The sequence below is a fragment of the Carassius gibelio genome, chromosome A3 (assembly GCF_023724105.1).
Source record: "Carassius gibelio isolate Cgi1373 ecotype wild population from Czech Republic chromosome A3, carGib1.2-hapl.c, whole genome shotgun sequence".
In the NCBI taxonomy this organism is placed as follows: Eukaryota; Metazoa; Chordata; class Actinopteri; order Cypriniformes; family Cyprinidae; genus Carassius; species Carassius gibelio.
The window spans coordinates 9,794,323-9,812,117 of NC_068373.1; the positions used below are offsets into that span (position 1 = coordinate 9,794,323).

The 17,795-nt window shown below is 36.6% G+C and overlaps 1 protein-coding gene across 1 annotated transcript; it reads right to left on the reverse strand.

Annotated features, from left to right (window-relative positions):
* On the reverse strand, positions 1-17,151 carry LOC127945884 (beta-1,4-mannosyl-glycoprotein 4-beta-N-acetylglucosaminyltransferase). Its single transcript, XM_052541981.1, has 3 exons — positions 16,858-17,151; positions 3,188-3,401; positions 1-1,947 (listed from the first exon to the last, which is right to left on the reverse strand). The coding sequence occupies exons 1-3, from the start codon at positions 16,881-16,883 to the stop codon at positions 697-699; spliced, it is 1,491 nt and encodes a 496-aa protein (XP_052397941.1). The 5' UTR covers positions 16,884-17,151; the 3' UTR covers positions 1-696.
* Between the last annotated feature and the right edge of the window lie 644 nt (positions 17,152-17,795).

Below are 17,795 nucleotides of genomic sequence, written 5' to 3' on the forward strand. Positions count from 1 at the left end.
CCTGTGATGTGGTGTGAAGTTGTAAAATTGTGGAACATGAAAATGCAATCATGAACCACAAAAGGCTGTGAAACTTCTTATCACCCAGTTTCACTTCTCACTTAAACTTAAAAGTGCACCAAGCGCTTTTTGAAAAACGCCTTTGACCACTGTGTAGGAATGAGTGCCAAAACAAACCTGCAGCCAATCAGCAGTAAGGGGCGTGTCTAGTAATGATAGGGAGAAAAGAGTGCTCAGTGAGTGCACAGGACAGATATTAGCAGATCTACTATAGATAGCGAGAGATGGCAGATAAAAAATAAATAAAAAAATTTCAGACAACAAAACATTAAAATGAAGGCTTATGATCAGGCAAGTGGTAGAACCATATAAAAATTGGTGCAGGTTTCCAGTGGTGGAAAGAACTCAAGGAGCAGAAGGCAAGCGGATGCCGAGGTTGCTTTGTTTCTTCTTGATAGGTTTAGGGGTGGAGATGGGTGGGTTTAGGTATATGTCAGGTGGGACGCCCCCTGACTTGTGTTCTGCAGTGAGGACCAGGATCTCACAGATACCGCCATCGTTGTGTGGGGCGGAGTTGTAAAAATATGGGCGTGGTCCTGTTGGGGAATGGGCGTTTCTGTTTAGAATATCAACACTGTTGAGTAAAAATCGCTTGGTGCACCTTTAAGCTGCCCACTTGAAACAGTCCCATTTCCCTTAATGTTTCGCTTTTGTGTATGGGTTCTCCAGCAAGTAGCGATATTTTTCATAGTTGTCCAGCAGGTATTTGGGAGCAAACATATGCTCCCTGGGGTCTGAAGGTGGATAGTCTGATATAGACCCATCAAACCAACCCCCTGTCCGTATTAACTCTATAATATAACTCATCTTCCGTTTCTCGCTGAAATCGCCCCAACGTGGGAAGTCTCCATTTTGGGCCGATATGAGTTTGTAATAAATTCCATCTGGTTTAAAACACCAAGAACAGTGCCATCCAGCGTAGTGAACGGGGCTTCCGATGGCCCATGGTACCAGAATGCGTCCGGTGGAGTTCTCATATTCCCGGAATCCCGACATGGAATAATACGAGCGCCGTCGAAGGAGAATCCCATCACCATTGTAAACCTTAAAGAGCATAGCTGCCGTGCAAGCAGATAAAACGTTTAGCGTTCCAAACTGCCTCCAGTAGAATCCGTACAGGGATTTGCGCATGTGGATCCCGACCGGTTCCGTCCAGCCATCGTAGAGTTTGAGGAAAAGGATTCCATCTCGCGCAGGAATTTCATCCGCATCATCGATGATGAAAACATCATCCTTTTTGAGGCCCTCAAGCCTCGACATTCCGTTTTTGGTCAAATAAGTGCGAAGGTAATCATCCGCGATCCATCCATCCACATGGCCGCCATCAGGAAAATGGTCCAGGAAGATGTACAGGATTTTGTGCTTTATATAGTCAAACATTCCATTTAGGATCTGCTGGCGGAAAACAAGAGGTTTTGAGTCACCATATGCAGTGAAATTGGATTCACAGACCAAAAACACATCCACAACATCCCCAAGTTCGTGGAATCGAGCGTGTAGTAGGTCAAACTCGTGGTTGATGTTGATGGCATTGATGACCCGACGTGGAACTTTTCTAGGTATTACTTTTGACTTGGATGGGAGATTGGAATGATACACAATGGTAGGGATGCCACAGTGAGGGCCGTGCCAACCCTGCCGGCAGGGACACCGGACCACCATCTTGTCTGCATTGATTGCTTTGTCTTTGGGGTTGATTTCGTTGTGATGCTGCTGTAACCTGCGGTTAGATGTGAAGGCGGCCACATTCGTCCCCTCTCGGAAGCACACTGCTCCGGATTTGGTGTGGATGAAAAAGGGTGTGAGATCATCATGGAGTACAAAGGTACGCTCATGAAGTTTCCCATCTGGAGGATCTGGCAGGATCACACTTAAGTCAACAATGCCCTGTTTGGAAGTAAAGAGTATTATAAATAAAAATAAATATATATATGGGGGTGTAACGGTACATGTATTCATATCGATAATTTTCGGTACAGGTCTTTCGTTGCAAACACAGCGTTGGTTTAACCACTGCACGAGTGGAACTTCATTTGGAAACTTCAAGTTATATTGTTACTTTTTATAAAAAACAAAGTATCATCTCTCAGTTGATGTAAAAAATAAATAATTCAGGAAATTCAAACATTAACCAATAGCTGTTTTGAGCACAACAGATCGCTGTGTAAACTCTCTTTTACTAGTTTTAACATGAAATAATCATGAATGAACATCTCATGCCTCGTGTAATCGCTCAATCAGCATTCCAGCTGTGGAAAGATGGCAAAAAAACAGCTTGTAAACAAAATGTCACGTAGCATTTCATTTACCTCAGTGTCCACAGCTTGTCAGTGCAGAAGAGCATCTGGCAAAATATTAGACTTTAGAATCATTATATTTTACCTGTTAGTGTTGTCTTAATTATTTAATGTATATTTAAATAAATCTGTTATAAAAACGTTCTGAGAGCCACTGTGTAAATGATTTCAACAACAAATAAAATATTTATAATTTAGAAGTTTTTAAAAACTGCATTATGTGCAATGTGCATGTTTTGCATAAACTGTTTTAAAGATAAGTGTTGATTATTATGTTTAAAAATAAGCAGTTTTTTAAGTGATCCAGTAGCTCAATTGGTAGAGCATTGTGCTATTAAGCGCAATGTTGGCGATTCGATTCCCCAGGAACACATGACAGGTAAAAATTTATAACCTGAATGCACTTTAAGTTGCTATGGATAAAAGCGTCTGCTAAATGCATACATTTAATTTAATTTTTTTAATTCATTAAATTTAAGTTTGGGCTAAGGGCTTCCTATAGTTTAGAGAGTAAGCTAGGGTAGATTTTTATCCCTAAGAAATTTTAGTTATAATTTAATTTATTTAAAGAAAGAGCAATTTGTTCAGTAAACCACTGTTTAATTAAGAAATATATATTAGTTTGCCCCCTCCAAAACCGTACTGAACCATGACATCAAAACTGAGGTACATAGCGAACCATGATGTTTGTGTACCGTTACACCCCTAATGTAAAACTAAACACAAACCCAAAGTATACATTAAAACCTGGCCCAAATCTCAATGGGTTATCAGGTCGGATAACAGACTAACAGCTCAGACTAAAACCCTTAGACCCTCATTGGCTCTACCTTCCAGAGGCTGTCTTTGTGAAGTTCTTGCTTGGAGCCAAAATCAGCAGCCAGAAAATTCCAGAAGATATCACTGAACATCTTCAGAGTGGAGGGAGACAACAGCTCCTGCAGCAGCGAAATATTGTGCAGGGCTCTGTTGTAATGAAGTAAGGAAATGATACAAATCCCCAATAAACACAACAGGAGGACTTTATACCTTCGTATTCTCCTCCTGTAACACAGAAAGAAATCTGTTAATGTAAAACATAAGCATGTCACTCAAAATTCTAAATCAAAATCAAAATAACAGCTAATGAAATAGCAGCAAGCTAACATCACTTAGCAATATCTTTTTTGCAGCAGACCATGGGAGTTGTTCACAAGCAATTACAGACGAACTAACACGATTTAGTCTTTAATCATATATTTATCTCTCTTACTGAGGTGTTTTTGTCTCAGGCCATGAACAGATGAATAGTGTTCTGCAACGTTAGCAACCATGGGGAAGTGTAGTGAACTAAGTCAAGCATGAACAGCACCTTGTGTGCACAATCTCACAATCAAACCACTTTAAGGCCTTACTACACAGACAGATGTTAAACCGGTCTCCAACAACCAGTAAAGATCTGCTCTCAACTTACAGTCACAATAAAACACACGGTAAGCAATGGGTCAATCCAAAGAGTTCTAATGGCAACATTTCCAAGCTTTCTCATATCGATGACATGCTAATTGTGTCTATGAACATGTCCTTTTTACTGAAAGCGATAGTTCACCCCACTATTGCAATTACTTATTTACTCCCCCTTAAGATTTTTCAGACCTGTATGACTTTCTTTTTTCTGTTAAACATAAAAATATACTGTTGAAAAAATATATTCTTCAGAATACCAGCATACCAGCATAAGAAAGACATTGATACGTGTTTGGAATGATATGAGGCGAATGATATGAGGGGAATGTTTGGAATGATATGAGGGTGAGTAAATGATGACAGAATTTTTGTTATTATTCTCATCTTCACGCACTATGTGATGCTGCGCAAATTAGTAAGCAGATGTTCCCATGCCAGATAAAATCTTTTGAATCGAAAAAGTGGTTTTACTGACGCAACCTGTTACCTTCCAAAAAACAAAACAAAAAAAAGATGGAAAACAAACTGATTACGGAATAAAAAACCTACACACACTGAAAAGAGATAGGCGTGAACCAGGGTTTTAATCAGTAACTAAAACCATTAATAATTAATTTCTTAAATAAACATGAACTGAAATAAAATATATTTAATTTCCACATTTCTCATTTCTGTTTAGTTTAACTTAGTTGAACAGAAGCTTGAGTGAATAATTCACCTGATCCCTGAGCTCAGTTTTTCTCTTATCACCAGTTTTCTCACCTCACAGTGTAAATATTGAACAGGACAAACAGAATCTATTGTTGAACCACAAATTATATCCTCAAATCATCAGGTTTATGGTACGAAGGTCAGTGTTTGACCATATAATTATTATGTTGTTGTATGTGTGTTTATATTCATGGCCCTGAGAGTGTGCTGCCATGAACCGTTCTTCCAAAACAACATGCTGAATCTAAAACATCGCACAGTTCCATTCACAGGACGCCCTGCAAGAACAGGCGTTGTTTGTGCTTGCCTGAGCTTGTGATGATGTCCTTTATCCTGGCTCCCTGCTTATCTTCTGACTGAAGGCCTTGTTTTGGTCATCTCTCAGGAAATACAGGTGGGGTAACAATGCTGTTGGTTAAGGTGTGACTCAGGACATATATATCTGAGCTTAAACTCGTACCAAACCTATTGTTACAAAGCTCTTTTTAACAGATGAGGTAATGGGGCAAATTACATCCTTGTTCTTACTTGTTCCACATTTAAGCAGTATTAGTGTGCACTGTTAAACATTTCACAACACTGTTGTCTTGTCTACCTCGGACATGAGCAAGCAAGTAGGGTTTACTGCAGGCTGGAGCAGTGGGCATGCTGAAAGATTAGGGTGTGCCAAAAGGTAGAGGTGTGGATAAAAAAAGGTCTTTCTAATGGTTTAGGGTTAGGGGTTAGTTTCTGTTGTAGCATACACCTTTTGGCACGTTTGCCAGGGCCGTGACTCCAACCTGCAACTCAGTACCGCCACTTCCAAGGTACGAATTTAGATATTCATTTATCACATTAATTTATATGCACAAAGACAATAAGACCTTTTTGTCCCTTTTTTGTTTTAAAGCTTCATGAAGAGAGCGCAAGTTGCTGCAGCTGCGAGGAGGACAGTGATGCACGCATACAAGAGTGATTGACAGTTCGCGGCACTGTGTACAAAAAATATGTTTAAGCTCAATAGCGTTAGCGTTACAGAAAGGTCTGATTTACACACTGTTACAACAGTCATTGTTTTTTTTTTTTTCTTACAATGACATTAGAGCCCCCCTTTTGATCAAATAAATGCAGGCTTGATGAGCAGAAGAAACTTCTTTCAAAAACATTAAAAATAGTAATCCAGTTTCCAAACTTTTGGTCTGTACTGTATATAAATAAATAAATAAATAAATAAATAAATAAATATATATATATATATATATATATATATATATATATATATATATATATATATATATATATATATATAGGCTATAATAGAGTAGCGTCACCTCTTTTGGGCCACCTAAAGCACTGTGCCCCACCATAGCACAGAAAATGCACTTGTTAAAATTACAAATGACTTGCTTCTTGCGACAGATCAAGGCTGCATCTCATTGCTAGTTTTACTTGATTTTAGTGCGTTCGACACCATAGATCATGACATACTCATAGATCGATTACAAAAATATACAGGTATTCAAGGGCAGGCTCTAAGATGGCTTAGATCCTACCTGTCCAATCGCTACCATTTTTTTATTTAAATGGGGTGTCATCTCATTTATCATCAGTAAAATATGGAGTGCCACAAGGATCTGTCCTAGGTCCTCTTCTATTTTCAATATACATGTTGCTCCTTGGTAATATTATTAGAAAATACAGGATTAGTTTCTACTGTTATGTTGATGATACTCAACTATATATCTCATCGAGACCAAATAAAACTTCTAAATTATCTAAGCTAACAGAGTGTGTTGAAAATGTAAAAGTTTGGATGACCAATAATTTTCTCCTATTAAATTCAGATAAGATAGAGAGATTACTTATTGGATCAAAAAAACAGTACACAGAATCTTGTAGATTATAATTTGCAACTATAGACAGATGTACTGTTACTTCTTTTACAGTCAAAAATGTGGGTGTTATATTAGACAGCAACTTGTCTTTTGAAAACCCTATTTCCAATGTTACAAAAACTGCATTCTTCCATCTTAGAAACATTGTCAAGCTATGAAATATGTTACCTGTTTCTGATGCAGAAAAGCTAGTTCATGCACTCGTGACCTCTAGACTGGACTATTGTAATGCACTTCTAGGTGGTTGTCCTGCATCTTCAATAAACAAGCTACGGGTAGTCCAAAATGCAGTGGCTAGAGTCCTTACGAGGTCAAGAAAATATGATCATATTACCCCAATTCTACAGTCTCTGCACTGGCTACCTATTAAGTTCCGTATCAGTTACAAATTATCATTACTTAAGGCCTAACTAGCTACCCTTATACCACGCTACAACCCATCACGCTCCCTAAGGTCACAAAACGATGGACTTTTGGTAGTTCCTAGGATAGCAAAGTCCACTAAAGGAGATAGAGCTTTTTCACATTTGGCTCCCAAACTCTGGAATAGCCTTCCTGATAATGTTCGGGGTTCAGACCCACTCTCTCTGTTTAAATCTTGATTAAAAACACATCACTTTTGCCAAGCATTCAAGTAATGCATCTCATAATTTGTGACTGCAGTTGTATCTGTTCAAATGCGCATTCTGATTCTTTAGCATGGGTTAAACTAATTAATTTCACTCTGTTGGAACAGCTATTGATGTCTCTAATTGTTTTTCTGTAACTAGGATTTACACAAGCTCCAGTCTAGACCCAGAACACCTGAGAAGAGATGATGCTGACCCTCAGAAGACCTCAGATGATCCTAACCCTGAAACAACATACAGAACTAACAAATATTGCAACTTAATATGCAATCACATTATAATTGCTGTTAATAGTGTTCATTGTCTGGTTGAATATGTCTTGTATAATTTTTTTCTGAAAATTCCTGTCACATGCACATAAACTGACAGTCACCACTTTTAAGCTACTACTAAATATTGGAGAAACTTAATTTTCTGTAAAGTTGCTTTGCAATGATTTGTATCGTAAAAAGCGCTATACAAATAAACTTGAATTGAATTGAATTAAGGCAAATCCTGACAATCTAAATGTAAGAAATTAGGAAAATAAAAAAAACACATTGGAATGGCGCTAAAGAGGCTGTTCGGAAAGTAGTATACATGAAATAAAAAAAAAATACATAAATTTTCTGTATATGGTGTTTGACGTCACAGAAAATTCCCATGATGCAAAGAGATTTACAGTTATTTACTGTAATGGTAATTTGAACCAGTCCACCCACCTATCAGACCAGTGCTTACAATCCAACTGAGCTTCTATGTAAAACAGAAATGTTTTGCACCACATGTCGTCATTATCCAGCAAAACTGTTTAATAAACTTATGGAGATAAATTATATATATCTCTGTGTGTGTGTGTGTGTGTGTCTTTAGTGCACATTAAAACATTTTTTATTTAAAATTTTCAGAGACATTTAAAAAGGGCATGACCCTTTTTATCTTAGTGCTTGTTTACAGAACAGGATAAAATATAATGTTAACAATCACCTGATATTTACACTTTCTGTTTGACAAAGTGTAAGTAAGCACATGTGCATGTGTGTGTTTCTTCATAGGGCACCAATGCCAGGGGCACAATGGCTCTTTTTTTTCTGCCAGACTCCGCCTCTTCTGATTCTTAAATGTCAACATGTTTCTCAACCTGTACAAAAGATTTCTTCTCTTGGTTTGGGAGCACGCACACACAGATGGAGCAATCCAGCAACTTCTTTTGCTATACTGTAGCGCTCAACATAGAAAGATTATTTTATTTCCTCTTTCGCATACACAAATTCAAGTCACTTCTCTGGAAGCACTGTGGTTTGTTTCTATCTGAGTGGTAATGTTAACCCTAAAAACAAAGTTATGTTTGGCCATACAATACTTGCATACATAATGCTGCTTTATATATATATATATATATATATATATATATATATATATATATATATATATATATATATATATATATATATATATATATATATATATATATATATATATATTATCACTGTATATATAGTCGAGCCAAAAATGTCAGCACCCTTGGTAAATATGATCAAAGAAGGCTGTGATAATCCTTTTGATATTTTATTTCAATTTCATTGGATAATAAGAATTTAAAATGGGGGAAATATCATTATGTATTTTTTTTTCTCAAAAACTTGTTGGACACAATTATTGCCACCCCTGGAAATTTTTATGAGCAAAATATCTCTGAAGTATATTCCCATTAGACTTTTGCCGGTATTCGGTAATGCAATATATTGCGGAGACTAATATGCACAATATTGTTATCGTGGGCACTTCTAAATACAGTGAATAAATATAAATTACAAATTATTCAGAATTTGGAATGCATTGTAAGAATAGTATTCCCATCAGCTGCTTAAAAGGCACAGCATGGCTGTATGCTGCTTGAAAGAGCGCATGCGCTCTGATGTAAACAAGCATGAATGAGAAGCACATGGAGCAACACGTGAGAGACGCGCTGAATGAAAGCACATTCACTCTCTGACAGCAGATGGCGCTAAAATGCAGCCCATATCCTGTAAACACAGTAAATAAAGCAGCTGTTACTTTCTAAACCATATTTAAATAATTTTAAATAACCATTCAGATTAGTGTTTGTCCTATGGTGTTTATTACAGAGCCAAATACTGAAATATTTAGATTTAATAGGCTATTTATCTTCAAACATTCTTTTTTTTAAAAAATCTGGACTACATATGCCCTAGATATTGTTTGAAAGTGTTTTGATCTTTTATTGTTCATTCACACTTTAAATTATGGCTTCATTAGTTAACATGAACTGCCAATGAAAAAAATATTCGGAAAATTCATTAATCTTAGGTATTCCAATATTTAATAACACATTGTTAAAGCTGAAAGTTGCAACTGCGTTATTTAATGAGCTTACATGAACTAAGACTTGTATTTTTTTAACAAAAATTAATAACTTCTATAGTAAATGTAGCTATTGCTCATTGTTTAGCTGTGCATTTATTGAATGGGCACTATGCGATATCCGAACTGATTACACTATATTTTATGTATTGCACTGTATTTTATGTAAAATCATTTTCTATTTTTAAACTGTATTAAATTTATTTTAAGTAAATTTTTCAATCATTTTCATTTTCAAGTTCTTAAATTGATTGTTTTATTTTCTTCATTACTTTTTTTAAACTTTCTTTTATGTAAAGCACTTTGAATTACCATTGTGTACGAAATGTGCTATATAAATAAACTTGCCTTGCCTTGAATGTTTATGCATTATCTAAGGTTATCTAATTGTCTTATTGTAAAGATATACCTATTGGTTTTTATAGTTCTTTTGCACTATACTGTGTAAAACATTTAACTTTTATATATTTTTCTGTATTGCTTTATCGTTTTAAATGTTTAGTTATTTTTGTTATAAGAAAAAAGTTATTTAACCTGTTATACTGTTTTATGACCACTTTTTTAAAACAAAATTTCAATACCGTGATATAGGGCTGTAGCTATCGAATATTTTAGTAATCGAGTATTCTACCAAAAAATTTTAGGTAATCGAGTAATCAGATAAAATGTGTTTTTGCTTAATAAGTGCAATATTAATTATGCAAGAGAAAATAAGACTCCTGGGTCTCTTTTCTTAGATTTTTTTTTTTTTAAATGCATAGAATGCAATGCATACATCAAAAATAAACATTTAATTATTACCGATTGTTTCTCTGTCTGTACTTGTACTTGTACAATGACAATAAAGTTGACAGATGAATTAAGTGCATTTAAGTGCCATTCAGTTGGGGTTTTAAATAAAGCATTTTCTGAGATGCACATTAAACATTAAACACATAAAACATTAATTTAATTTATCTTTTAATTTTTTGGTAAACAAAGGGGATTTACTATATAAAATAAAACATGGAAGAAATGTTGTGCGATTAAACCTTAAAAAAAATAATGTTTGATGTTTTTTTTTTGTAGGCTATGTAGGGGTTTGCACGGATAGTCAAGCATTCGAACATTCGTTCTGCTCTGATTATTCTATAAATAAAAATTATCTTCGAATTTCGCAAAAATATCACTTTCTGTGATTCTCCACGGAATATTTGAAGATGTATGCAAACAAAAAATAATTAATGAATGAATAAGAACTGCGGTCTTCTACGGTACTTTAAATATGCCGTGGAGAATGACAGAAAGTGACCGAATTCAAGAACATTGTTGCGGCATCTCTCAAGCAACGAATAAACACCGTTAACTTGGAGAATGCAGTGAAACCTCCTCTCACATCTGCCCTAAACCCTCGGCACAAACATCTCAGGTTTCTCGATGAAAACATGAGAGAAGAAAGAAAAAAAACTTTTTTGAACATTATCAGAACATTTTCCTTGATGTGAGTAGTGCGGATGCAGCCACCGTCACCAACGATGAAGAGGATGCAGCAATGCCCACTCATTGGAAAAGGCTGAGCCAGTTCTTCAGCGATGATTACAGAGAGTCCAGCCGAGACGAGTGGGAACAGCTCTTGCTGGAGCCATGTATTCCACCAGATGAGGATCCCATTCAGTGGTGAAAACTTATTCTCTTAGCACACCGTTATTTGTGAGTCCCGCCAACGTCTGTGCCGTCAGAGCGTGTTTTCTCCGTGGCCGGCCTTATTGTTAACAGACTAAAGAGCCGACTTTCCCCCGATTATGTTTACATGCCCGTATTTCTTAACAAGAACATGTAAAACAATAGAAAAAAAGCAAAAAAGATTTGCTGACAGTTTCAAAGTTAAATGTAGGCTACGGAAACATAGCGTCTGTCTCATTAAACTTAATTTTAATGAAGGAATATTCGAATATTCATTTTTTTGTGAACTCAAATATCTGAATGTGATATTTGCAGAAAACGCCCATCCCTAAGGCTATGTACATTCTGCTGAACATGAACAATAGTCTTTAACCGGACTTTTATTTTGACGGGTTGACGTACCTTTATAGTTCTGTGTATGTGATGTGATGCTAGTTTTACTCAAATCAAATGGTCAGCAGTTCTGGAGATGTTGTTCATGTGTTCACGTTCTTATAGTGAGACAGCAGACGCTGAAATCACTGGAGCATCACGCGCGCTTCAGTGTGTTAAAGAATGAAGAAGTGCTTCTGCGCCATTCGTAAATGCGTTGTGTCACATTAAAAAAACATTGTGAAAAAACCTGACGTGAGATTTAAAATAAATTAAAAGTTATAAAATAAATTATAAAAAATTATAAACCATAATTTTTGTAATCGAGTTACTCGAGGAATCGTTTCAGCCCTACCTTGATAATACCGTATACCGTGATAAAAGCATTATCAATTAACCGCAACAGGAAAATTTGATACCGCATATCCATAATTTCCATTCATATTCACAATTTATGAACTGATTATGAACATGAAATTGTACAGCCATGGCTTCATGTTACACAGAAATATAAAGAGGAGGGAAAATAAAGCCCAAATTCCCATAATCATCCATCAAAGATGAAAAAACCAAAGAATAGATTTCTGATGTGCAGCAAGATATAATTGAGCTTCACAAATTAGTGAAGTGGCTTTAAGAACGGAGCTAGAGCAGTTAAAATTTCCATTTCCACCATCAGGTTAATAATTAATCATTTCCAATCAACAGAAAATGTTACGAATCTGCCTGGAAGAGGACGTGTGTCTATATCGTCCTAATGCAGGGTGAGGAGAGTTTGAGTGGCTAAAGACTCTCCAAGGATCACAGCTTCATTTTTAAATATTAATGCTTCGAAAACAAAAGAGATGTTCATTGATTTCTGTAAGAAGAGCTCTGTACCTGTGTTGCCCTCTGTCATAAAGGGACATCAGGTAGAAGTGGTTACCCAGTACAAATATTTAGGGACTGTACTTGATGATAAATTACAATTTGAGGCAAACACTGATATTATTAGAGGAAAAGCTCTTCAGCGTCTGTATTTTCTAAGGAAACTTCGATCTTTCAACATGGATCTTTCAACTTGTTTTATTGAAGCGGTTTTAAGTTTTTCTATTGTTTGTTGGTATGGTAATCTTAATGTTAAGAATAGGAGGAAGTGGTCAAGCATAGTTATAATGTGCAGTAAGATAGTGGGGATCGAATTAAGGACTATCACACAAATTTATGAGCATAGGACGACTAGGAAGGGCCAGTTAGTCCTTTCCGATGTCACTCATCCACTGTGTGTTGATCTTCAATTACTTCCTTCAGGACGGAGATTTAAACTCCCCTTGTGTAAATCAAATAGATATAGAAATTCATTTATACCTGCTGCAATTAGGTTTTTAAATGATTTATGGTCATTTGTGTGTTGTGTTGTGATATGTATGTGTATATACTGCTGTCTACACAAAGAATTGCCCTTGAGGACAATAAAGTTTAATCAGAATCAGCTGGAGAATTGCAAAAAAAAAGTTAATTTATTAATTTATAAGACATGACTTGAACTTAAAATTGGACTGCCTTCTATGCTCAAACCATTCCTGAACCATATTTGCAGTGTGCCAGGGTACAATATCCTGTTTAAAGAGACCACTGACGAGATCACCATTGCCATAACAGGTGTATGTGGTCTTCAACAATCTTTAACTTCCGCATGAATGCCATCCAAGATTTCCCAGCAGAACACTGATCAGAACATTGGGACATGGCTACTATAGTGTGGGAACATGGTTGACCAATTACATAGGAATAGAAATTCAGATTTCAAGTCAAAATTTGAAGTCTTGACAGCAGGGACAGACAATAGGGTAAAGGCTGGAGTACACTATACGACTTTAAAATCTGAACAGATTTCAAAACACTGGGCATCATACATTTACCAGCATTGTAGTCACATAGGAAAATCTGGCCACAGGATCTCAGACTCACACACTTTAAAGTTGTTCCAATCACAACAAACTCACGCAGAACCATGCGCCTTGTTGCTAGGAAACGCATGACAAATGAAAACAACATATGTTCTAAAATTGACTCAATGTTTGGTCTCCTCCAACTGAATGGAATCATAGTCTTAAAGGGATAGCTCACCCAAAAATGAAAATTCCATCATCATTTACTCACCCTCATGTCGTTGCAAACCTGTATGTTGAACATAAAAGAAGATATTTTGAAGATTGCTGGTTATCAAACAGTTGCCATTGACTTCCATAGTATTTTGTTTTCCTACCATGGAAGTCAATGGCAACCACCAACTTTTTGATTGAGGTTTGGAGCGACATGAGGATGAGTAAACCATGCCAGAATTTTCCTTTTTGGGGCGAACTATCCCTTAAGCTTAAAAAAGAGAGTTTGTGACCATTAAACACCACATAAAAAAATCTACTTTGCAGCAAAACCATCACTTCAGTACTGCTTACGTAGAGAAAATATATAGAACAATTGTGAAGGAAGATAATCGTTGACTATGGATTTGGAATAAAGTTTGAAAATTCAAATGAAGTGGCTTATCAAAACAAACACTGATGCTGGCTTAACCAAACAAGGTTTAAAAAAGGCTGTAAAGGCTTATATACTTTGAATAGTAGATGAATAGATATTAAGCCACATATTTTTATACAAATCATGTTCATAGCACAAACTAAAAATACCCAAACACCCTTCTCTGTACGTTCTTACAAAGATGCAGATACAGAAAAGAGAAAGATGATAAAGAACACACAAACATGACACAAACAGGCTTATATCAGGTGGGCATACAGAATATATATATATATAATTATATAGCAGAAACCATACAGCTCATTAAAAACTGCTATCATGTCCAGAGCTGTGTGTTTAAAGCAGGTGTTTCCTGTTCACAAGAGCTTTTGTACTCATTTCGAAACAATGAAACGGTCTAGAAACCACAGTTTGACTCATTGTTTCGCATTGGAGCTCAAAGGCTTACCCTTTCAGAGAAACTGTGTTTGCCAATCGGTTATCATCTTTACATATTCAGATGCGGACACCTGGTGGTCCTGTTGTAAACATCTTTAACAACATATGTTCTTGTGTTGCTTAAAACACCACAGGCCACCCACAATCCATTCACTGAAGCATGCACTTCAAAATAGGAAACATAACACGAAATAGCCAATTCCTATCTGACTGATGCACATGGTTTCTTTTGAGTTTAAAAGGTACTATGTGTACACACAATGAGCAATTGTTTACTGGATTTGCTAATGTTTGTGGCTTCAAATATTTCAAACATACTGCTTTTCTCTGGGGAGGAGCTAACTAGACATCAGCAAACACAACTCTACTGTAACTCTACTCTGATTACGGAGTCAAATCTGTGAAATAATCAAATGGTTTATACTCATTTTATGGTAACTTCAGCTAACTTTCAAGACACTTGTTTGAGCACGAGAGCAGTTGATCTGAAACATTTTGTAACTTAACTGAACGCGGCATAAGGGTGTTAACATCCGAGTGTGTTGCAACAACATAAATCTTGCATAACTGCTGGTCATACAACAATTTCACTTTCACAAACCCCACTCTCCCAATGCATCATCTCCAAAGTACAAACGTATGGCTCACATGCTAATGTCTAATGCCATAGCTGAGCTTGCGTATATAAAAGCTGTTGCATTCACATACTTGCATACTATATATCTCAGGCCTTTCAAACTCACAGGCCTTCACCCTCAGGCCATCCAAGATTCAGATGAGTTTGTTTTTCTCTGCATTGGAACAGATTTGGAAAAATGTAGCATTACATCAATTGCTCAACAATGGATCCTCTGCAGTGAATGGGTGCCGTCAGAATGAGAATCTAAACAGCTGATAAAAACATATAATAATCCACTAGTAAGTCCAGCCATCAACTAACATCTTGTGAAGTGAAAGGCTGTTTGTTTGTAAGTCTACAATCCATAAAAAAAAGTCCATCCGCTCGTGTCCTCTCACAGATATAAGCCACTTTTCCACTATCGGACTGAACGGTTCTCTTTGCTGAACCGTTCCATTAATTGCCAATCCGGGGCAGACAGCACAGACACGGTTTCATTTTCCACTGTAAGTGCTGATAATGGAGATCTTTGGAATGCAATACAAATACATCAGTCGTTGCCTTGGCAATGCAATTTTAAAGTAAACAGCGATACGGACAATGATCTGATATTTCTGCTTTTGGGACTCCTTTTTTATCTGATATTTACTTCGTTAAATACAGAAAAAAAGGACACATCTGTTGAACAAAAAATTAAAACAGAATAAGTGCAAGTGAGACCAAACTGTCTCTGGTCCTTTTTTTTTTTAACTGTTTTCATTTGTAAAGGGTCCTTGATCGGTGCACATTTCTCTCCTGATTCAGACTTGATAACTTTTTTTTTTACTGAAGAAAGACAGATTATGTATAGAGAATACATATTCTAGCCTGAAGCAATGATTGTTGTTCACTTCAAACGATGTTAATGGATAGACCAGTCAGTTTGGATTACTGTGATGCTTTTAACAGCTTTTTAAACTTTCATTCTGACGGCACCCATTCACTGCAGTGGATGGTGAGCAAGTGATGTAATGCTATATTTCTCCAAATCTGTTCGAATGAAAAAAACGAACTCATCTTAATGTTGCCAAGCCAAAATTGAAAGAATTGACCAAATATCCTGAGAAAGACAATGGGATTAAATGAGTAAACGTTGCTGGTGCTCTTACAAAATGAAGGAATGGAACATTTCAGCTTCTTATCGACAGATAAGCCAAGTTCAACTCTCTGCCATACAGGTTAGATCTTCTCTGCCAAAGCCCCGTATGACGAGCTGTGTTTATGTCTGAGTTGGAGGATGTGTGATGTGCAAAAAAAGTGAGATGATTGTAAGGGAGATTTGCAAAGATTGTGTTACATTAAATTTGCGTAGAAACATGAAAAGTGTTTCAGCTTCAGAGTTTCGCTGTGTGATATTCTCAACATTCAGAGTCTGTTAAAAAGAGTTCCAACAGGATATGAATCACTTTTTTCCTTTTATGTAATTCTGCTTTTTAGCTGAACTCAGAGAAAAAAATCAGGAACTTCATTTAACCTTGGAACAAAACAGGCTAAAGAAAGAGGTTTGTACTGGAAATGCAAACAGTAAACATTTTGTGTTTAGGTGTGTGTGTGTGTGATTAGGAAGAATTGCTATTTGGTTTATTAATTACTCAAACGTTATACTCATGCAATACAGTGGAATACTGGAATAGGTTTAGTATACCACCCTAACCCTTTTAGACAAACTTTTATTTATTTATTTATTAAAATAAAACCATAGCATCACCGCTGTGAATCAACTGATTAAATGCAGAAGCTCATGGTATAATGAAATGCATGCTCTGAACAACATCAGCGAAAATCTCTCCAGCAGCACAGCTCGAGCTAGCGGTGAGGTATCTTACCTGACAGACAGGTGTGATCTTCCCATGCTGCTCCTGCATGTGTCCGTCAGCTCCTAGCGTTTCTGTGTGGTCGCGCGCTCGACTGTTGTCTAAACTCGCGCAGGAAACTAAACTAACTGAACACGCGCTCAGGCTCGCGCGTGCCACCGAAGTGAGGGGAACAGAGAAAGCGTGACTTCCTCGTGTAAATAATGATCCCACCACTCCCAATCTCTCCTTATCAAATTTTTGAGAGTTTTATTGGCGTGTCAAAAAACTATCAGACTGGTACAGAGCGTGGCGTTGAGGCAGTGTTCTGTCAAATTGTGCTACCTCCCATTAAAACAGTGGGTTGTACAATTCGACATCAAAAAAATTCTACCTGTAAAGCTATGGTTTATTGACGTCTACACCTGCCACAAGCCTAAACCTAGCCTTACAGGTATGCAAATACACTAATTATATGTTATAATCACGGATGTAGCAAGAAGGGATACAGTTACAGGAAACTAACAATATATATTTTCTTCTACCTATTAGATTGTGTTTTATTAAAGTCTACACATACCCCAACTCTAAACCTACCCTTAAAGTAATGAAGATACATTAAATGTTGTTCAGCATGAAAAAATGGATGCAATATTAATGGTAGAAGCTCTGACGGGTATAGGGTAAAATATCAGGACCCTGGCCAGACCTAATAGATAGAAGCAGTTGCATAGGGCCCCGTGGACACCAGATGTGTGTGACTGATTAATTGGTGTCTCTACATGACACACACATGCCAATGTATTACACACGTGCATGTGAAATATGTATTATAAGTTATTAAACAATTATCTTCAATATTTTCTGTTCTAAACGTATAGTTACCTCAAGTGCTGCAGCCTCATAGAAGTGTATGACTTGTTGTTCATCTTTGGAGAGGAAAGGCAGTTATTTAAATCTGTGGTCGAAGG

Bases quoted from the DNA above. Each gene is read 5' to 3' on its own strand.
- LOC127945884 (XM_052541981.1), bottom strand. From the start codon at position 16,883: ATGGGAAGATCACACCTGTCTGTCAG. The intron at 3,402-16,857 runs GTAAGATACCTC...TCTGTGTTACAG, and splicing joins AGATCACACCTGTCTGTCAG to GAGGAGAATACGAAGGTATA. The intron at 1,948-3,187 runs GTAGAGCCAATG...ACTTCCAAACAG, and splicing joins ACAAAGACAGCCTCTGGAAG to GGCATTGTTGACTTAAGTGT.